This window comes from Cololabis saira, chromosome 6, assembly GCF_033807715.1.
Source record: "Cololabis saira isolate AMF1-May2022 chromosome 6, fColSai1.1, whole genome shotgun sequence".
In the NCBI taxonomy this organism is placed as follows: Eukaryota; Metazoa; Chordata; class Actinopteri; order Beloniformes; family Belonidae; genus Cololabis; species Cololabis saira.
The window spans coordinates 24,852,899-24,875,186 of record NC_084592.1 but is presented as its reverse complement, the minus strand read 5'-3'; the positions used below and the strand labels follow the sequence as shown (position 1 = coordinate 24,875,186).

The following is a 22,288-nucleotide window of genomic DNA, read 5'->3' as shown; positions in this document are numbered from 1 at the left end:
GCAGGGAAACATTTAAAACCTGCAGGACACCGGCCCTCGAGGACCGACTTTGGACACCCCTGTGTTGCACGCTGACGTGTCGCAGCCTTTGTCACTGATTTGTTCACAGCTGTGTAGCTGAGCCACAACAGCTGGCTGAAGCCGGCTTTATGCTTCTTAGTTAGCTCAATGTCATCCCTTTACCCTTTGAAGTTCTGCATTTAGTAGGAAGTGCTGCAAAGTAATTTGACGGCAACGCCAAGGGGTGTGGCGCTTCAGAAAGATCCCTCGTGAAATTACATGAAACTTGTTGGATAAATGTTTACCTTTCGGTTTTGTTTTTCAAAAAGAGACAAGGCTGTTTAAATGCTGACCGATTATGAACAGCAAATGCTGTTGATGCAGATATTGCATCATGACAAAAGAGAGACGCTGCGAGGCGGGTTTACGTCAACAGACGTGCATCGTGACGCCACCGATTCGACATTGAAGCATAAATCAGGCTTTAGGCTGAAGTGTCACATTAAAATATTAAAGGGAGAGTAAGGGATTTCTGGATGATGTTGCATCTGCTTATGCGAAATAAAAATATCAACGTATTTAGGGTTGTTATGAGACCGACAGCTCACAGATGTGATGTTCTGGAAATACAAAATGTGTAGAATCCCTTATCCTACCTTTCAATACACTTCTTTAAGGTGGATTGTGATTTCTCTTTGACTTTGAGTCTTCAGAGAAAAGATGCACTTTCAGTTTTACTGCGTTTCAAGTGACTGAGAGAAAAGGCTGATCGAAGAAAGGAAGGCGTTTTGTAGGGAAACAGAAGAAAGGCATTTCATTTGCCTGAAATTATCTTTTCTACGATTCTCAAAAGGAAAAAAATACCTCATTAGAAAAAAATGTGATGCAAATGTTTTTAAGCAGATAGTTTGAATCAAATCATTCTATTGTTTCCCTTTTCTGGGGTTAATAATAAAGCAATATGTTGAACAATAAATATGCAATGCTGAACTAAAGATATTGAGTCTACTTTTCATGGTGTTTCACTGCATGACGTGCTGTAAAAAGGTTATATTATTGGTTTCAAGGCTTTCCCTTTTACACAAAGATTTTCTTTAATTTATTTGAGTGCATATAAAAACCTGCAGTTCCTAAAATCCACACTGAAAGGTGCTGCTCTCCCATGAACATTCACATTAGCCATGACAAAGACGTTTAGTTTTATGATTCATTTATTTCAAAAATTTCACCTTTTCCTTTTTAAGAAAAATATATATGAGCAATTATTACATTTACAAAACCTGATCTGATATGAACATCTGTACATATAAATAGGTTTAAGTGCACAGTCCCATAGAAACATAAAAATATTTTAAAACATATCACCCCTCTGAAGTTTGGATGTCACACCCAACATAATATATTCTACATGATGAAATGAAATTAAACCGCCTTAGAAATGCTCAACGGTAAACTTGATTCTTGGCACTGATAACATGAAAGCTAATTTGCTGTACAGAGATTTAGTTTGACACTGATTTACATTTTTCAGACATTACAACCCCGAAGAGTTAATGATCGTTGCCTTTCCATGACCAGAATGTTTTAAACAAAAAGGAAAACCCAACTGTGACAAGCTTGTGTAACTATGGAAACAGTCCATTCCTGTCTTGCTGAAACCTTGCTGCACATGACGTAAACATAAACGTTTGAAAGATTTATTCAGAATTGATCTTAATGGAAGAGAAATGTAAAGACACAGCCACCAGTCATCTGTCATGATCTTCTTGTCTAAAAAACTTCTTTTTTTGTCTCAGTCTCTCTAAATTGCTAAGGCTCGGACTTTTCCATCTTTCAACTGGAAGACTACAATTTGCTGAACTGACATAAAAAAAAAGGGTTTTAAATCCCAAAACTCATGCTGTTTGAAAAGAAAAACCATTACTTCCAGTAATTTTTTAATTATTTACATTTAACTATTTCAATCTTTTTGAGGTATACTGAAACTGAATATTAAGCTTCTAAAAAAATATTTTGGTGTCAAAACTGTGAATTGCTGTTTGTCTACAAAATCAAACCCCAGCGTGGAGATATTTCCAGTGCTTGTACCAGGAAGCGCTGTGAGAGAGGATAAAATAGCTCTCTGGTAGTCGAGACCTTTTGTTTTTCTTCCTTTTCATGGCAGAAAAATACTGTAGCAAATAGGGATGCCCCGATACCGGTATCCGGGCCGATACTGCTCTCATATACCCGTACTCGGAAAAATTCTCCAATACCACGCACCGATACTTCGTTGTTGTAGTTACTGGTTAGCGCCTCTAGGGGGAGATGTTGAGCTTCCCCGCGGCTCCCTGGGTGAGTTTGCAGCCTGATGGCGGAGCAGCCGCCGAGCCGCCGCTGCTCAGCCAGCTGTTCCGGTTAGCCGCTAGCTTAGCGTGGTGATGAGAAGAGAGTGATACCCGTGAGTGAGACTGCCAGCGCCGTTTCAGGCAAGATAGCGACAATTAATGCAAGTGGGATGTCAGCAGTGTGGACATATTTCAAAATAAGGGACGACAGAAGCAAGACAGACTGCAAGCTACGTGCTGCTAAGGTGTCAAGAGGGGGAAGGAGAATACGTCGTTTAATACCAGTAACTTGATAAAACATCTCAAGGCGCATCATAAAGCTGAGTATAAGGAGTTTGGAAATGCTACTGCAAGACCACAACAGTTCTGCAAAAGCGACAGACAATGGCAAGAGACGACCCACAGGCGTGTTGGGACCCAGCGGGCTGTGGGTGCAGTGCGTGGCCGGGGGGTTACGCGATCCCAGCGCCACGGAGGAAAGCCCAGCCGGCTGAGTTTTGTTTAAAATAGTTATTCTACTCATTTTATTTATTTTTATTTAATTTATCTGTTGCAAATAAAACCTGTCTTCCAATTCATTGCATTTTTAGCCTAGTTATTTTTGTGGTAGAAGTATCGGTACTCGGTATCGGCGAGTACACAAATTAAAATACTCGTACTCGGTGTGAAAAAATTGGTATCGGGGCATCCCTAGTAGCAAACATTATTACTAGCGTCATTATTGGAAAACACACATTTTTGGCAGAGCTCTGCAGCTCCATTTCACACACAAACCCACCAAAAACTGATTTCATTTTTGAAATGGTCAGTCTTAGTTTAACGTTGTATTGGTGAATGAGCATGCTAGCTTTCGTCGTCTGAATCGAAGCCAAAGAGCGCAGAACACGTGTTCAAGGCCCGATGTTTCTTTAATTCCTCCAAGCTGCTGAAGGACGACAGACATTTGTCACAACGGTGTCTGATCTTCTGCTCGGGGCTAATCAGAGTGTCTTTCTGCCCCTTTTCTACCTCTGGTTCTTTCTTCTTCTTGTAATTGGCGGAATATTTCTTGGGAGGGGGCTCGTCGGCGAGCCTCCTCTTACGCATGGAGAGCACAGATTCGTCCAGGTAGGTGGAGGGCGGTGGGCGGATGAAGGGGGCTTTAACAAAAGGTGCGTAGGCTGGATCTTCAGGCTTGAAGGTTTTATGCTCGGTGATGTGAGGCTCTTCCACGTTCTTCTGGATTCCTTCAACCAGAGTGGAAACATCGTCATGATCTTTGACATTTATGAGGTCCCACTCATTTGGAGTTTTCTTTTGACACTTCTTGGAGGGAGTCGCTGTGTGGGAAGAGAACTTCAACTCCTCCGTCTCCTTTTTGGCAAAATCCTCATATCCATTGATGCTGGGTTTAATATCTTCCATGTGCTCATGAACTCCTACTTTTGCTGGACAACTGTCAGATTTAGATGGATTTTGACTCAAGTCTGGGACAGTTTCTCCACAAGACTCACCTTCCGTTTTGACCCTGTCACTGCTACCGTCTGGAGTGGGACTATCCCTCTGCCCCTTTTTATTCTGCAGCCAAGTCTCTTCGATCTTTACTCTTTGTTTCCAAGGAGCTTCAGCGCTCGGCACCGTCTCTTTGCCGGGTCCCAACTCCAGCTCCTCCTTCTGCGGCGCCGGGATGTAGTGTCTCCATTCGTGGTCATAGAGACCCTGAAAAGTTGAGAAAAGCTTCTCGCAGTCTTGGAAGGAACACTGAGGTCTGAAGGGCTGGTGCGTGTTGACGTGATCCTTCAGTTCCTGCTGCGTCGAGAAGCGCTGTTTACACTCCAGGTGGTAGCAGAAGTAAGGCTCTTGGGTGTCGTGGAGCTTCATGTGGTCCTTGTACTGCTGAAGAAACTGTATGGGCCTGTTGGAGTAAAGCGCAGTCTTGCATTAGCCCTGGTTACAACTGTATCACCTACCATCAACACAGCCCAAGTTAAAGGTATTAATTGCAATCGTATTCAAAAACATTTATTGTTATACTGGGTGAAATGGTCCTTCCATCCTGAGAGTAGCCAGTGAATAATGTGTTCAGAAAAAGGAAAGAAAAAAATCAATCCTCTCTGAAAGCTGTAATCCTGTAAAAACTCTAACCAAGTTATTTGCACACCGAATGGCTCGGATTGGTCAGAAGACCAGAGGCTTGGCAGGAAGGGAAAGAACCAATCAGATGCCTTCATTTTAAACCACGCCATTTTAAACCACGGAGCGCTGACGGGAGGGGGAGGAGGGGGCGGGGCTTAGAGGAGGCGCCACTTTCAAATCTTGCTAGCTCTCAGAAGTTGCGAAGAATACCTTTAATCCGGCACAGCAAAATGGAAGTAAATGTTTCTACATCATAGAGCAGATAGTTGTTTGAAGACTCCCCGTATTATCAGCTTAGAAAACCATTTCACATAATTTATGCACAAGATTATTGAAACTGCCTACAATAGTTCATGTAGCTTCCTTCTTACCTGATGCAGAAGCTGCACTTTCGCTTTGACCACACAAAAGTCTTCTCCAGCACACTATCTTCATTAATATGGCATTTGAGAGCGTGTCTTGTGAGTGTGGAGCTTATCCTCAAGAATACTCTATCACAGGACTCCGACGGGCACAAGGGATACGTGATGTCCACACTGCAGCCGTTTTCTCCCGCCGGCTTTTCCCTCCCTTCTCCTTCCGCCACCAACAAGTTTGCATCTCTTACGATCACCAGACCATCTGAAATGACTACCTGCTCGTCCTTAAAGTATGTTTCTTTCGATGCGTTTGTGTTTTTAGATTTTTTGTGAAGCACCGATGTCTTTTTGATGAGGGTGCGAACGTTTCTGATGATGCGTTCTTCCCTCGTGAGGCTCGACACTTTAGTTTTGCCTTTGGGTTTCTGTTCAATGGTTTCATTCTCCAAAACAGGAGTCTGGTTTTCATCCTGATGCTGAGCTTCTATTTTGTCCATCGTTCCGTTAGCAACTGGTGTTTTCTCCTTGTCCGGGGGCTTTACTTTGCGCATTTCGTCAATGTGCTCCAGAACATGCTTTTTGGCCAGAGGGAGCTGTTTAAAGTGTTTCCCACAGAGAATGCATCTTAGTTTCCTGCTCTTGAGGTGTGAGAGTGCGTGCCTCATTACATTCAAACCCTTATAGTCTTTGTGGCAGAAGCTGCAGTGGTGTGTCAAATGAGAATACTGTTGGCTGCGCTGCAATCTGTCCTTCCAAGTTCTCTTGGCTTTCACCTGGACAAGAGACAACACAAAACAAATGAATGCTATAAGTAAAGAAGAAGAAATCTGCAGAATACCACCTATAATTTCACAATTAAACCTCAACTTTGAAGCTTGTATCATGTAAACTACTACATTACTAGGAAAGCTGAAGACAAACCACAGACCTTTGTTTTTGGGACTTCCACTTCCACTTCCTCCCTCGGCTGCGGCTCCCTTTCTGCGTCGCCATTGACCTCGTCAGTTTCTGGCGTTTCTAGAAGCTCTGGTTTCTCACAGTCAAGTCTTTTGGATTTGAGTGAATAATTGTGTAACAGTTCAATTGGACAATCTAATAAATCTAAAAGTGGACCATCAAACTCAGGACTGGCTTTGACAGCGGGAACCTGAGCCTCACAAGGCTGGTTTTCACAAGGCGCCGACTCAAATTGTGTTGGAGCTTCGTCTTGAGTTTCTTTGCTTGAGTTAGTAGTTAAATCCAAGTTAGCGTGTTGTCCATTTTCCTGTTCAGGGTCATTCTCATGCTCCAGTTCACTTTTGTTTTCAAAGTCACCATCCACACGAGGCATATCTTGCTCTTTATGTTTTGAATCCATTTTCTGCTCATCACGAGGCGATTCTTCAGTCAGGTAAATTTCATTATCAGGGTATGAGAGCTCGAGTTTTGGTAAAGGCTTCCTTCCCCGCTTCTTGCCCTTAACTTTGATTATTTTCTCTTTCACAGTCTGTACAACCTCCAGCTTGGGAAGACCCTGGAGCCACCTCTTCTTCCGTCCCTTTCTTTTTAGAATTTGGCTCTTAACACATCTAGAAAGGTATTCCCTTTTACGGTTTACAGGGTTCTTAACAGAGGCAGAATTCTCCATGTTTCTGTGATTGTGTCTTAGTGAGTACACAGGCTTTTTACCCAAGGAAGCGGTTTTGAGATTGTATTTAAACTCTGGGTCATCGGGAAGCTCAAATTCATCATCAGATATTAACTGTGTTCTCTTTCTGAGTCTTTTCATCCATTTTCTCCTCTTTAGGGGAGCCTTATCTGGTGCGGTAGACCGTCCTGCCTCATCTGGGGTTTGCTCCTCCGGAAGGGGTTGATCCACAAATGCAGCTTGAGCGCAATGGCAGGAATTAAATCCAAAAGTGCATGATTCGTTTTTACAGTTATTTAGGAACAAGTCGTTGCCTTCTTTTTCTTCTTCCTCCTTCATCTCACTGAGAACCGCAGCTTTCATGACCTTGTCACTCATCAGCCCTAAGCAGTAAGTCCTGAGGGTCAGGAGGTTCCAAAACTCAGGGTCAAAACGCAGGCGCTCCTTGAGCATCTGGAACAGAAACATGTGGACAACAGTTAGAAAATCATAATACCAAACATTATTGTTTAATATACAACGTAGTGGCAAAAAAATGATAAACTCTCAATATAAAAGCAGCACAATGGAGTTTTTTCCTATTATAGTCTCACTTTTTAATTTGATCTGAAACATTAAAAATGATCAAATCACATTGAAATCTCCATGCCTATAGGGAACCTGCTGAGCCCAAAACTCAAACATTCCCTTGTGCCACCCACGGATACGTGTGCTTCAAAAAAAAAAAAAAAAAAAGGTCCTTTCTTCTTCTGTGGTGGATTTACTTGCTACAACACCAGACCTCTACAAAGCTTCGGCTGGTGGACAGTCACACCAATATTATCCTGTACAATATTGTTTTTCAAACTTATACATTCATCTTCCCCTCATGATGACAGAAAGTCCACACCCTCAAGTATCAACAAACACCCAAACCATGATACTCCTTCCATTGGGAGGATATGTTGGTGTAGTATATTCTTCCTGAACGGTTTAACTTTTGTTTCACTAGTCCACAAAGTTCAAATACTAATGCCATGTTTTCAGAAAACTCCTTTTTACTTGGCTAGGTCACATCAACAGATGCTTTTTTTTTTTTTTTTTTTTTTTAAGCAAACATCCATGTTTGAGTGTTTCTAAATCAATCAAAACAGCTTTTAACCACCAAACTCATTTTAATAACTGGACTCCAAGTGTCCATACTGCTGACTCCAAGTAAGTTTTATTAGTCTTTGGGTTTACTTACATTTTTATCCAGCAATGTGAATACTAATGGTTGCATTCACTATAAACATAGGAAATTTAAATTGTGTCATCATCTTCACTGGACTGTGTTTGTCTGTTATTGTCACTTCAGATTATATCAAATCGTACGCAAAAATACTGCACCTTTTCTGCTACATACACATTCAACCTCTCCAGGTTAATGAGAGGCATTTGGACTTCCTCAAGAAAACCCTTTATTTCTGCCCACACAACTACCGTATTTTCGTGACCATAAGGCGCACATAACATTCTTTTTTTTTTTTTTTTTTTTTAAATGTGCTGCGTGCCCTATCAAACGGTGCGCCGTTTCTATTAGAAGGGAGAAGGGGGCGTGTGAAGCACCCGTGAGTTGCGGACGTGAATGAAAGCAGTAGCGCTGGGTGAAGAAATGAAAATTGAACATTTTCATGGAGGTCCGTCCTGGTGCTTTCGCTTCATGAAACGGTGCCAGCGCAGCAGCAGCGCCCGGCGGATTATATGGAAAAGATGGAGAGCTTCCGCTCATTCTGCAGCCGACACATCCCCGACATGGACGAGGTGCCGCTCACGTTAGGTGAATCACACGGTGGAGGTAACCGGGACCAGCGCCGGGGAGCGGACCGGGACCACCGGTCTATTTCTAAATAAGCACACTTGTGTGTGTTCTGCGGCGCGTGTGTGCAGCTCCGTCTGTGTAGACTGCGCCTTTTGGGACGGTGCGCAGTATGTGTGTTTTAAATCCAAAAATTACACACAAAACTGAGGGTGCGCCTTTTCACACGGTGCGGCGAATGGTCGTGAAAATACGGTACATGTGACTTTTGGTCTTCACCTTACAATAATTAAAACCAGATTGATTTGAACATGTAGGAATCAGCTTTTGCAATGCTTAACTCCACCACATCAAGTGATTACCTTGTCCATGAGAGTAAAGCAACTCGTTTGTGGGCATGCGTTAATGTGCTTTCAACATGAAACATGAATCTGACCGTAAATGTATAACCCTAACATTTCTCGTACAACCTGCAGAATATGGAAGCGAACACTGGTCCGGACCAGGCTGTTGTGAGGATGTGGTTCCTCATCAGGGTGCATGTAAAGCAGGCAGACAGTCCGATACGCTTCCAGGCTCCGTTCCTGGCAGAAGACGAGCAGGGCACACGCCCGGCAGATCTCCAGGTCATGTGGCAGCAGAAAGGCGATGGTCTTGCAGACCAGGGATTGGGTTACAGTGTCGGACTGCATGTCGCACAGCTGCAAGGCCCTGGCACAGAGCTCCACACACACCTGGACTCCTTCAGCCCCGACCTGGAAAAAAGAAAAAGAAATGTGAATCAAAATGATGCACTAGAGAATCAAATTACTATAGTATAAAGAATAAAATACTTGAACAAGGTTATGTCTCAACTGTCTTTTACACATAATCATGTGCATAAATATTAAAATCAAAAGCTAATTGATGGAAAATTTATAGTGATGCACCGAAATGAAAATTTGTGGCCGAAACCGAAACCGAAACTAATAATAAACACTTGGCCGAATACCGAACATGGTTCTTCAGCAGTTTTTCATTTATTTTGCCAATTGTTTTCACCATTGCATAAATCAAATACATTTGATTTAGGCATGCTTTTCAAAGAAAAAAATCTTTTACAAAATTACAAGGTAGAAAATATTTATTGAACATAAAAAAAATGAAAATGTTTTAATTTCCCAGCATTATGTTGTTTTGGTTCCACCTCCTGGTGAATGTTAGGTCAAATTCTTATGGGGTTAGTTTTTGGTTGGCCAACGATTTATGTAGTGCACAACGTTACGGGACGGAGCGGCCAGTCTTTTTCCTTATTTTACAATGCCGTTATTAATTGTTCGGTTTTTTTCCCCACTTATTCCACCGAAAGTGTTTTTTTTCCATTTTCAGCCGAACAATTTCGGTTACCGAACAATTGGTGCATCACTAAAAATTTAGTTTCAAATGGTGGAAATTTACATTTGAAATCTACAGGAAAAAAATGTGGTACTTGTTAATAAATAAATCGACAAAATAATTTTTGAAAACAAGGACAACTCTTCTTTAAAATGATTCTGTGCAGGAAGTCTCACCTCTGTGGTGACCAGTTTGACGAAGGGGAAGATGGCCCTAACATTGGTAGCAGAGGAAGCTAGCTGGAGGCACTCGGCCAGGAAACCCTGTCGAGAGGGATGGGCGCGAAGATACAACCTGCTCCAGATAAAAACCAGGTCCCTGGAAGAAAAAAAAAAGAAAAAACGGGATAAAATAAATGCGATTCGGGTATACAAGGATTAGTCCTCACAAAAATACGTGTGATAGATTAACTGAGCCACATATATGAGTCACTAGCCCCAGTAAGAACAGCAGCTCAAATCTTCTAGAGGCGTCAACACTGAAAGAGTTTACAAAGGAAGCTACAGAGGTCTAGATTGAAAAATCATGCTTTCTTTGATGTCATATGCAATCGGATGTCGAGAGACCTTTGTGCCTGGCACTGTTTCTTAATATCAACTTCATCAGATCACAAGTCAGTCTCCTTTGATCCATGAGTCATTTACAGAACCTGAAAGTGGCATCAGGTATAGAAAGTGAAGGTGTTTGTTATGTGAAGCACATTATTTATATTGGTATATTGAAATAGTTCAAGAAAATAAGTTTCTTGGTGTAATAATAGATGATAAAATAAACTGGAAATCTCACTCAAAACATGTACAAAACAAACTATCAAGAAGCATCTCAGTAATCAATAAGGAAAAACATTCTGGACCACAAATCACTCCACATTCTCTATTGTTCACTGGTTTTACTATATTTAAATTACTGTACGGAGGTTTAAGGCAATACTTATAAATGTACACTGAAATCATTATCAATGCTGCAAAAACAAGCCATAAGGATCATTCATAATGCCGGTTACAAGGATCACACAAATTCACTCTTCTTAAAATCCAAAACATTAAAATTTACTGATCTGGTTCACTTTCAAACAGCACAAACTATGTGCAAAGCAAAAAACAACATGCTTCCTGGAAATATTAAAAAAATTGTTTTTTAACAGAGATGGGGATTATAATTTGAGAGGGGAGAACAATTTAAAACATCTTTGTGTCCGCACAACACTCAAAACATTTACCATTTCCATATGTGGAGCGAAGTTGTGGAACAGTTTGGGTGGGGGGCTCAAGCAATGTCCAAGCATGAGCCAGTTCAAACAGCGGTACAAAAATATGGTTTTCACAGGTACTGGGAGGATGAAGGGCTTTGACGATCACCAGGTGTTTCCACACATCATTTAGTCACTTGTTTACTCACATTATTTATTTTCTTTGTTTGTAAATGTGTACGTATGTAATGTAAATATGTAATATGATATTGAAATCAACTGAGGATTGTAATTTCTGAGAAGGGAGAAGGGGTAGGATTAAATAAGCACATGCTTCTTTCTACTCCTTTTCGGACATGGTAACATTGTTTTGTTTTATTTATTCATTTTTGTTGTTTTGACTATTTTGACTTATGTGTTATTTTTATGTTTTCACATGTTCGGAATAAAGCTTTCATTCATTTTGAAGCCATATCAAATATTCTGGCTACATCAGTCTGAGTATATCAGCGAGTATTGTACTTACCAGATGTAGTACATGTCTCCGTTGTGTAGCAGCCGAGTGAGGAAAGCTCTGCACAGTGACAACAAAAGCTCATCTTTCTCCACGCTCTCTGTGTTGCAGATTATCTCCACTGCATCACGGCCGTCTATGTCTGCCATCTGAGGAAAAAGATCATAACTTATTTAACATAAAACAAGAGTTTACTGAAATGTTACAATAAATGGATGACACTGCAACTTCAAATAATAAAAAATAGGTTTGACTGAATTCTAATTCTTTTAGGTTTAAAAATGCTTGGAACATTATATACCTCTGCAATGTATTTATTTGTTATTAATTCATAGAAAGGTTATTTAAACTGTAGCAAAATGGGAAAACAAATGCAATCTGTCTGCTTCCTTTTCATCCTTTTCCATTAAATAAGCAAACAGGAACAGGTGGAAAGCACTTTAAGCCTCATGTCACTAACTTTCCCCTTCGCCCGTGTTGATTTTCATTTCTCACCTCTTTGTTGAGGTTTTCATAAAGCGAGGCTTTGTAGAGGCAGGTCAGGTAAGCCTGATGGAAGTAAAGATGCTTTCCAGCTTCAGGGTTTTCCAGGCAGCTTTTCGACAGGGCCATCGCCTCCTGAATTCGCTCGCAGGCTTGCAGATATCGAACCCGCAGCTCCAAGAATATTGGCAGTTCTGAACTTAGGTAGTCCTCAACTGTGAAGGTACAGTGCATATTTTAGATCTGGCCGTTCTTTACATCCAAAAATAAGAACAGATGATTTAAGAACTGGGCTTTAAAAATACTTTTGTAGTCAAGGGTCACCAGTAGCTCAATCCAGAAAAAAAAACATCCCTCAGAACAAATGGACACATAACAGCAGGTCAATGTCTTCAATTAGAAAAAAATAAATAAATAAACAATGTAATTAAATTTGAAAAAAAAGAAAGAAAGAAAGACCCATAGAATGATGAAATAATGCAATTGACTAGTTTAACAGAGAATGCAACCCAAAAACCCTAAAGGTTTTCTAAATCCAACGGCCTCTTTTCTTCATTTTTGACTGTGCCTCCTCGGAACAGTTTCCCCCTCAGGCCCATCTCTGGACATCCCCACTCTCTGCACATTGTTTATCACATTTCTGAACCAATCAAACGCAGAATAAAGCTGGAGTGCCGGGCGGTATCAAAACTGTGTAATTTGTAGAACTGCTGTACTGATGCAAGGTTTGTTACAGAGCTATACATCTTGGACGCCACATCTGATCCAGAAAGTGATGGTTGTCAAACTCTGGAACCTCTACAACTACTACTGGTGCAGGGCTTATCTGGGTGGCAAGTAATGAGTTATAGATCAATAAGCTGCTATCAGTGTGACTGATTTTATCCATAATTTTCAATCCATAAATTGTTGATCTCTGTTACTTATCTCTGTCTTACGCCTGTAAACCATTTTGTGTTGAACAAGGTGTATACTTAGGGGTGCACAAATAAAGTTTGTTTGACTGATTGGATTATTAATGATTACTGGGAATAAAAAACAACAACATGCAAAAACCACACAGCTAGATCAGCTATCTTATGGCCCTTTTCCACTAGTACTTAGTCAGTCCAGTTCGGCTTGACTCCACTCGGTTCGATTCTTTTCCACTAGGGGTCTACCCTTGCCGAGTAGATACTTTCCTGTAATTACTCTGCCGAGGTTCTAAGCGGCTGAGTGGGGCTGTATCTGACATCATCACACTACACGCCACTGATTGGTCAGGGGGTTGGGAGTCAGACGTCTGACTCAGGATGTGACATCAGCGAAAGAGCGACTCTGACAGCGGCTTCTTGTTTGTTTTATTTGACAGGCAATGGCAGCGCAAAAGTGTTTCGGGATGCAACTCTGAGGTGCAGATGTTCATAAACCTGGTGGCTGAGGAGAGAATTAAAAAAGGGATCTAGACGGGGCGATAAGGAACGAGCTCTGTCACTTCATAGCTGCTCGCGGCTCCCAGCTGACTTTTCAGCAGCACCGAGACGAACTAAAATAAATTAAAAAGCATTGCCGCTTGAAGCTTCTCTCACTCTCATTTTTTAATTTGATATCAAACACAATCCACAGACCCAGCAGCACATCTATAATCTCCTCCATGTTCTACATCTTTAGTGTCGTTGTCTTTTTCGTTTGTGTTACACAATCAAATATGTCACAGCAGCTTCGCTCCAACCCTGCATACTTCTACTCCAGGTGCTGAATTGTTATGGAAAAGAAACTAGAATGAGTCGAGATGAGATGAGTAGAGCAGAGTACTAGTGGAAAAGTGCCATTAGAAGGCCCCTCTCCATCAACCAGCAACTCTCCGTTTTCTAGATCAACAAGAGACCCTCACCTGCCTCTCATTGCCTTTGCATTCACAACACAGCAGTGTTGAGCAAAAACAGGCTATAGTGCCAAGGAGTGAAAAGTCTGCTATAATACAAAGCACAGAGAGAGACCAAAATGTAGCCTGAACCTCTGGACTGGATGCATCCCTGTGGATATACTTTCAAGCTCATGTAAATCAAACGTGTCTGTAAATGTTACAGAGACGATGTAACAACAGTGAGAGGTCGTAGAACTTAACACATGGGAGCGTGAGCCTGCCAGGCATGCTCTAGAGCAGGGGTGCCCATTACGTCGATCGCGATTGACTGGTCGATCGCAAAGGCATTGTGGGTAGATGGCATGGCATTCAAACGTCATCATGAAAATTGTTATTTTCTGGCAGGCGTTGGACTGGATGGATGTTATTTTGACTGCAGTAGCAGCATTGCGCCGCTGTTTCAACGACAGTGCCAGTGCTATTTGTTGTATTAAAAATCGGCGTCCTGGTTTTCCCTGGCTGTTCAAACAGGCAAATATTGTTTCTTTAGCATCCGAGCATGTCTTTTTTATTTGTCTTTTATTCGGGCCAATACGGGACTTTAAAAAGCGACCTCGCAACCAGGAGAAGCAAGAGTGCAGGTGAAACAGTGCAGACAATTAACGTTACAGGCAGTTAAAAAGTAATAAATCATGTTACCGACGAGATGCAGCAATTTTGTCAGGGCTGAAAGTAGTAACAAATATGAATGAAAGGTGATAGCAAGGGTCAGAGTGCAGGACAAGACGAGTTGGCGAGGCGAGGGTAACGTTAGTCAGTTTCCAAGTCATTAGGAGCATATCAACGCGAAGCCAACGTGCACGTGATTTAAACATCACTTTTTATTCATCTTTACAGATCTTCTCAAAAACACAGAGCCAGTGGGTTTGACAAACAGTGGCTGAAGCAATTTACCTGGCTCAGGCAAACTGAGGAAGGTTTGGTCTGTTATTTATGCCAAAAGCACTGTGTCCCCCATGGAGCAGGCACTATCACTATTTATTTGTATTTTATCAAAATAAATACAAATATACTTAATGCATGAATTGTTTTGTTTAAGGTGAAGACACCTCTGCGCAGCAGACTGCAGGAGAGGCTCTTGGATGTCTGTTGTAAGGAGGCCATGGATGGACCAGACCAGGAGGCCTTGGACTACAAGAGCATGACACAGATGGAAAAATAGGAGGCTGAAATATTCTCTGTCTGGTTGCAAGATTTGTCAGTAAATGTCTGAAACCCTACAAAAACTCAAAATCTTTCCAAGACTACTTGTCTTATATCCAATCAAAATGTTTTATTTCTAGTCCCAAAAAAATTACATTTAAAATAAGACAGTCACCTAAAAAGTAACTCGTTTTTTTTTTTGGTAAGATTGAGTTCTTATATTTGTATTTATATTTTTATGTTAATAAAATAATGCTTTAACATGATAATTGTCAATTTTTTTACATATAATTTATATTCTTTGTAAATTGATTTCTTGGGGAAAAAGGGGCAGATTAAATAAGATTCTTCTTCTTCTTCTTTATGCTCCCTTTCATTCAGAATTTAGGAACGTTTGTGGGTATATTGCTATACTGTTTGTTTGTTTTATTTTATCAATGAATGAAATAAAAGAATAAATAAATACATTTTTAAATCATATTAAAAATTGAATTTTACAAAATACAAAATATCTTGTAAAGTGTTTGCTTGAGCCAGTTGAAGGCACGGTATACCCGCACGCGTGTGCGCATGACCAGGATGTTGCCACCTCTGCCTCAATTAGAGCCAGGAAAAACCCTGTTATCATCAGTCCTCACAATGACATCTGACCTGACCTTTCTCTGACACACGCGTTGATGCAGTAATGCAAGGTACACCAGCATATACTGTACATATAAAAATAATTCTCAATATACTTATAAATAATGTGTTTTGCATTTTTAGTGGGCGGTAGATCATTTTGACTCGGTCATGTCATAAGTAGCTCTCAGGTTGAAAATGTGTGCACCCCTGCTCTAGAGTCTACACTGTGGATTCATCCTGCCTTCTCTAGAGGCCCAGAGGCTGCACACAAAATTTAGGGTACACGTGATCAGTAATCTCACAGGAATTTTTAAAAACTACAGAAAACAAAATTACTCTGATAAACTCATTGTGAAATTTTGTTTGCGAGCCAGATCTGAATGGAACTGTAAATCGACACAAAGCAACCACTCAAAAGCTTAACCTGACATTGTAGACTGATAGTTCAATATTGATTCACATATTATAGTAAAAGGTAACACACAACGTGGCACTTTATAGCAGCAACCACTGCTGCACTGCAGAGTTGTGTGTCTTCTTCTACATTTATTTTTTTGCCATCAAACAACATAAATAACCCAACCCCCAGTGGGTCTTATCAACAATCTTATTACAGGATTGTTACCTATTTGAGAATGAAGTGTCATGTTGTGACATATGCTCACCATCATTTGGTGGCAAATCTGTTTCCTTTAGGACTCCTTGCAGCACTGGATTCTCCCAGGGTCCTCCTCCTTTAATAACCTGCTTCACATGCTGAAGGTAGATATTCCTGTGTCTTAGGAGCTGAGAATGGCACCCCTGCAAGGAGGACATTGATTCAAAAATGTCAAGGATAGACCACTTAAAGACTGCTTAATATACAACTGATAAAAGTGATATTTGGTGTTGTCATCACGAAGCATTCCTTTGAGTTCAAACTGGTTTTGTTCTACTGGTTCTCAGCCAAATGCTGATACAATTACCTTAAACCCTAGTACAGATTAATAATGACAGTCAGTCATATGATCATGTGTTGAGTGAAAGGTTTAAATAAGAAATGAAGCAGCTGCTTGGCTGTTGTCACCTGAAAAGTATCAAGGATGTCTTTTAAGGGCTCTTCCAAAAATTCTTCTTTGCTGAAAAACAGCATCAACTCAAAGAAGCTCCTGCAAAGCAAAGGGAGGAACAGATGTCAGATATTTAACAGCATTGGAAAAGAACATTCTAAAACTTACATTAAAACAAATAATACATGACAGCCACTTATTTCTGGAAACACAAAACAAATAGCAACACGTTACTGATTGCAAAAAAAGAGGAATAAAGAGCATTAATCAAGCTTCATTCCATTTCATTGGATGGGTTAAATGTTCATACGACAGCAGAGTAGGTTTTTCTCCCAAACCTAGCCCTAACACTGTCTACATAAATGGGTCTACTGCAATGCATTATTTTTTAAGACAACTGTTATTATGGAAATTAACCTCTGAATATGTTGAGCAACTATGGCGGTTTATAGCTTAGTTTATGGCTCCTTACTAGATCAACGTAGAGCCTACAGCGACGCTGTCATAATTGCGATCTACTATTGTGAGCAGATACAACTATGCAACAGTGTGTCTACAGTTAGACTTCCAAAGTTTCTACGCTGCCATGGCCAGACCTCGCATGTGCTTCAAACAACAAGTCACTGAACACAAATACATGTTACACACACTCAATGAGTGGTGAGAGAAAGGCACGTTGAACAAATTTAGGGCACCGGTTTTCAGGTGATGAAGAAGCTTGCCGGGAAGTGGGTAGCTAGTGGTAAACTAGTTTTTTAGGTTGCGGACATGGATACATGAAAGTGGGACACCACCAGAATGAGGTTCCCCTTCATTGTGGTCTGTCATCTGGGTCCATCAAGGTGTAGTCACAGAGCGCTGCACCCAAGTTGAACATCTTTTAGCTTCAGTGCAGGGTGCAAGCAAGGACAGCATGCACCTCTTTGGTGCAGCACCTAGATGTTTTTGTGCTATGAGTTTCATAAAGTGCAGTGCCATCTCCATCCTATGTGAAAGGCCTTAAGTCACTTTTACAACCCTGTTCGTCATTTTCAGTTGCTCCATTCCTTGTTCAATCAACCTCTTGTTTTCCCTTTTCTATCATTAATTTTTTGGGTCTCCTAGTCACTTCTGTCATTATGTGCACTGTAGGTCTCCATGCTAACATCATCATGTAGCTATCGTTGTAGGTGGTTGACATATTGCTGTAAAGCCGTTATTATAAAAGATAACAAGGACAGGAGTCCAAAGTTACTTTGGGTTGCTGTTGTTGATAGTGTAGATGAACTTATACTGGAGTGACTTGTACTTGATAGAAAGAAGCAGCGTGTCTGTTAATCAACAACAAGTATGTGGAGACCAAGCACTCACAAGGCCAGACTGCTGAGAACATATTGGATGTGCTGACAGTCATCTGGGAAACCAGCAGTGGCTTTGGTAAAGTTGCAGAATGCAGCCCGCAGCACCTTAAGTTGAGGGAGGGGAACATGCCACTGCCCTGTGTACTCCTCCACCAACTGTGAAGGAAGAACAGGAGAACGTAAATGACACAAAACCATTAAAAATATGCAGTAAACTTTACAATAGTAACGACACATCTTTTGCCGTCTTGGCACTACTGTACTGTAACTCATTTATGATGTGTAACTGCACATAATACGGTGAGGAAAAGTATGTGAACCCCGTTGGAATTAACTCTTTATTTACATTAATTTTCCATGATCTCATCATGCAAGTCACTAAAATGAACAAATCTTATGTACTTAAACTGATGATGCAGTTATCATTTCCCATGTCTTTATTGAACATACCCACATTCATAGTGACATAGGTCACAAGTATTAAAGTAAGTGAACCCTCAGACTAATTATTTCAACAAAAGTGATTTGGAGTCAGCAGGTTGCACACCTGAAGTCCATTTTATGAAATGAGCTTGAAGATGCAGGCTCAGATAAAGGCTTAGATAAAAGACACTCAAACATTTTAATGCTACTGGGAACATGTTTTGTGGTTTGATGAAAGAAGAGTCGGGTAGTTTGAGAAGAATATTCAGCACTATGTATGGTACAAAGGGGGTACAGTTCACTAATGTAAAAATATCATCTCAATGGTTAAGTATGGTGTGGGGACCATCGTGATTGAGGCTTCAATCACTTATTCAATGCCTCGAGCCCTTGGCATCATCAAAGCAAACATGAACTCTCAAGTTTACCAAAACATCCTGGAGGACAATATCATGATGACTGTCTGCCAGCGGAAGCTAAGCAGTGTTGGCTGTCTTTCTTGCCATCTTTTTGGAAATTTCTATTAAGTTTTTTTTCTATTGAAGTTATGATCATTTTAAAAATATTCTCTATACCAGACTGGACAATGTTCTGCTTTATGGATTTCTGGTGGTAATTCCGGCATTTTTAGACATTTTTTATGAAGAGTTGCAGTAACAACTGAAAGTTGTTTACATGCTGAAGCAACTGATTAAACAAACAAAGAAAAAGATTATGAACTGGATAACCCCACATGGAGAGAAGATGAAGAGAGCTGAAGGATGAAAAGTAAAAAGGAGAACAGAGAGTAACAAAGAAGCAATTTGAACTTTTCTTTCACCTTGATCATCGTGTTCAGTGGGAGATCCCAGGAAAGTGATATGGAAAAGCTTATAGTGTTGATAAGGACCCAGCATGAGTCTTGTGTTTTTGCAGCTGTAGCTTCAAGGGTACTTTCTTGTGTCCCTTTACATGGAATTTGGACAATGCAAGATTTGAACAGACTTTAGAAAGACCAACATCCGTGGGGTACGAGTGTTTGAAGTACTTGTTAACAGCATATGATGTACTCCTGGACATGCTACTGTGAAGGAACATCTTTGCATCCCAAATGTTCAACAGTTGGGTGCAAGTTTGAACCGGTAGTGTCTACTAAGAGTTCACCTGCATTATCTGTTGATAATATCGTTATCGCATTTTCGTGCAACATCATTGCATGCAGTATTTGCCTGGGACAGTTGTTGCCATGTAAAAAAAACTTTATGATGTCTTAATGATAAATTCCAGATATTTCAAGCAAGCCTACTCTACTCCCAAATAGTGTTTTATCGATTAAGTATTATTTCATTCACAACAGATACTCTACAAATGTGTATGAGCTTAAATAGTCCTGCGAGGAGAAATTATCTCAAATCCCTTCCACTTGTTTGAAGTGTTTGCTGCGAAAGATTCAATTACTTTACTCAAGCTCTGTGCATCTTTGCTTGGGTGTGTTGAATGCACAATAAATCATAATTGTCTTTGTTATTTACATCTGCACATTGTCTTATATTAAGACATAGTAGATGATTGCATTTTATAGAAAATATCTGCAGAAAAACAGATACTTCCATGAGCTTCACATACTTTTTCTTGCCCATATGTTTTGCTAGGACACAAGAAAGAGTTGATGTAAAGAGTTGGTGATCCAGAACGCCAGAGTCCTTACAAACACCAGGAAACTGGACCATATTACACCGGTCATGAAATCACTACACTGGCTTCCAGTGAGTCAAAGGATAGAGTTTAAAATCTTACTGCTGGTCTACAAAGACCTGAATGGTCTTGGACCAAAATACATGGTTGATCTGTTAGTTCCTATGAAGCTCCCAGACCCCCGAGGTTCATCTGGATCTGGTTTGTTGTGGTTCCCAAGAACCAGAACCAAGCAAGGTGAGGCAGCGTTCGGTTATTCTGCTCCTCACCGGTGGAACAAACTTCCTGTAGACCTGAGGTCTGCTCCAACTGTAGATCCTTTAAATCAGGCCTAAAAACATTACTGTTTACTCAAGCGTACTCTTAAATTAAATACTTACCTGCTGTATTCTACTGATCTTACTGTTTAATAACTTGTGCTTTTTATTTTACTTTTTTAATTTTTTAATTTATTTATTTATTTTTAATTTATTATTTATTTATTTATTTACTTTTCTTATAATTTTATTTGTTATTTACTGTTTAATTGTGTGTTGCTGGTTTTAATGTTGATGTAAAGCACTTTGAATTACCTTGTGTTGAATTGTGCTATACAAATGAACTTTGCCTTGCCTAACAACAGTTTAACATATTTTATGTCATGATAAATTGGTAGGAAAAATATCAGTTGATAAAATTATATATTAAATGTTTATAACCGTAACAAAAACAGTATTTGTGCCCAGTAATCTGGATGCCAGTGTTGTGATAACTCCAACTTAACGACAAACACTAATCAATGATTAAAACAAAACACTTGCATGCTGGTAAAGATAACAAGGGACGAAAAGAAGGTATTTTGTGAAAAAAAATGGAGCACACATCATTGACTTTTAAGGGTTTTTCCTAACCAGACTATTCCCCTTAAATGTCCACGTTTTAACGCAGGTATTGCTTTATTTACGTCTAGGAAATCCTGTTAAACATACACCATTTGGTTCATTAGCGTAGCTAAGTAGCTATAAAGCTAAGTAATCCTCAAATAGACGGAAAGCAGTGTCACCACATTACCGTGGGCGCCAGGAACCTTGTGTGAACCTTTAAAAACGTGTTTATGTGTAGAGTGTGTTTGTCTGCGTCGACGCAGCGACATGTTGGTCTGGAGCCCGACGGAGCTAACAAAGCTAGCGGCGGCTAGCGAGAGATAAGACACATGGTGGGCAGATAACCGGGAAATAAATCATCTAACCTACCTCACAAAACTTGGAACAGTAGTCCTTGCTGCTCAGAAACGACTCGTCGCTGCAGTATTTGAGACACAGTGAGTCCAGAGCTGATTCAAGCCCGTCAGTTTCTAAATCACTTTCGTTGTCCGCCATACTGGCTGCTGTATTCAGCGCATAGTCACGGTTGCCAGGTCCGTCCCGGAGCTTCCCTATACCCACCCCCTTGACCACAACCTACCAACCTGGCAACCCCGTAAGTTCTTTCTCTCTCTGATAAAGAAAAATATCAGTTCCTGCTGCTTAATGATTTACATGTATGAATTACAAAAATGATCAAATTTAAAACTGCTTTATTTACTGAATGTTTAAAATATGATAGAAAATTGCTGTGTTACTTTTAGCAGTCATTAATGAAAAATAATAAAATGAATTAAAGATGCAAGCAATGATGAACGGGCCCTCGCACGTGCAATTTTCACCAATAAAGGTCAAGCACTCAAAACTAAGTCAGATGTCACCACCCATGAGTCTTTATGTCAAACCATTCAAAAGTTATGGCAGAATTAGAATTTAGAATGTATTAAAGGATAGCCCCTTGAGATGTAACATCTAATTTTCAAGGGGGTCCCATAAAATATACAACATTACAATATATTACATTACAGTACAGACATACATGACATAAAACAAACACAGACATCTTGCTCACCCCATAAGTCTAAGTCTAGTCTAGTCTAGTTACAAAGTAGACTAATTGAATAACCGAAACAATGAGATAAATATAACATACCAGAGAGAAAAGAAAAAAAATGAATAAAATAAATAAATACAAATTAATAAATAGAAAATAGGATCTATCAAATATCGACCAATCGGAAGAAGAGGCGGGGCTAATTCATGCCAATGAAGTTCAAGGACTCAACCCCGAGTCCGATGACACCACCCACGACTCTTTATGTCAAACCATTCAAAAGTTATGGCAGAAAGTAAGAATTATCAAATATGGACCAATCAGATGAAGGGGGACGCGCTTTTTGGCGTCCGGGTCTATAGTCGCCACGGTAACGCTTTTGACTGAGAAAAGTAATGCCCATCGTCGCAGGATCGAGAGACGCACATTTTGATGTATAACACACCTGGGGTGCACATTACTGTTCGC

The 22,288-nt window shown here is 40.3% G+C and overlaps 1 protein-coding gene across 1 annotated transcript; it reads right to left on the bottom strand.

The window, feature by feature from the left end:
- Positions 1-3,000: 3,000 nt before the first annotated feature.
- Positions 3,001-21,289, bottom strand: LOC133446054 (zinc finger protein 654-like). The gene is made up of 11 exons (XM_061723781.1): positions 21,157-21,289; positions 17,838-17,983; positions 16,505-16,586; positions 16,104-16,239; positions 11,778-11,980; positions 11,295-11,431; positions 9,756-9,897; positions 8,676-8,960; positions 5,730-6,881; positions 4,814-5,574; positions 3,001-4,221 (listed from the first exon to the last, which is right to left on the bottom strand). Exons 1-11 carry the CDS (start codon positions 21,280-21,282, stop codon positions 3,171-3,173), a joined length of 4,221 nt encoding a protein of 1,406 aa, XP_061579765.1. The 5' UTR covers positions 21,283-21,289; the 3' UTR covers positions 3,001-3,170.
- Between the last annotated feature and the right edge of the window lie 999 nt (positions 21,290-22,288).

Bases quoted from the DNA above. Each gene is read 5' to 3' on its own strand.
- LOC133446054 (XM_061723781.1), bottom strand. From the start codon at position 21,282: ATGGCGGACAACGAAAGTGATTTAGAAACTGACGGGCTTGAATCAGCT. The intron at 6,882-8,675 runs GTTGTACGAGAA...TTTCTGTTCCAG, and splicing joins TTCGCTTCCATATTCTGCAG to ATGCTCAAGGAGCGCCTGCG. The intron at 4,222-4,813 runs GTAAGAAGGAAG...TTACTCCAACAG, and splicing joins AAGTGCAGCTTCTGCATCAG to GCCCATACAGTTTCTTCAGC.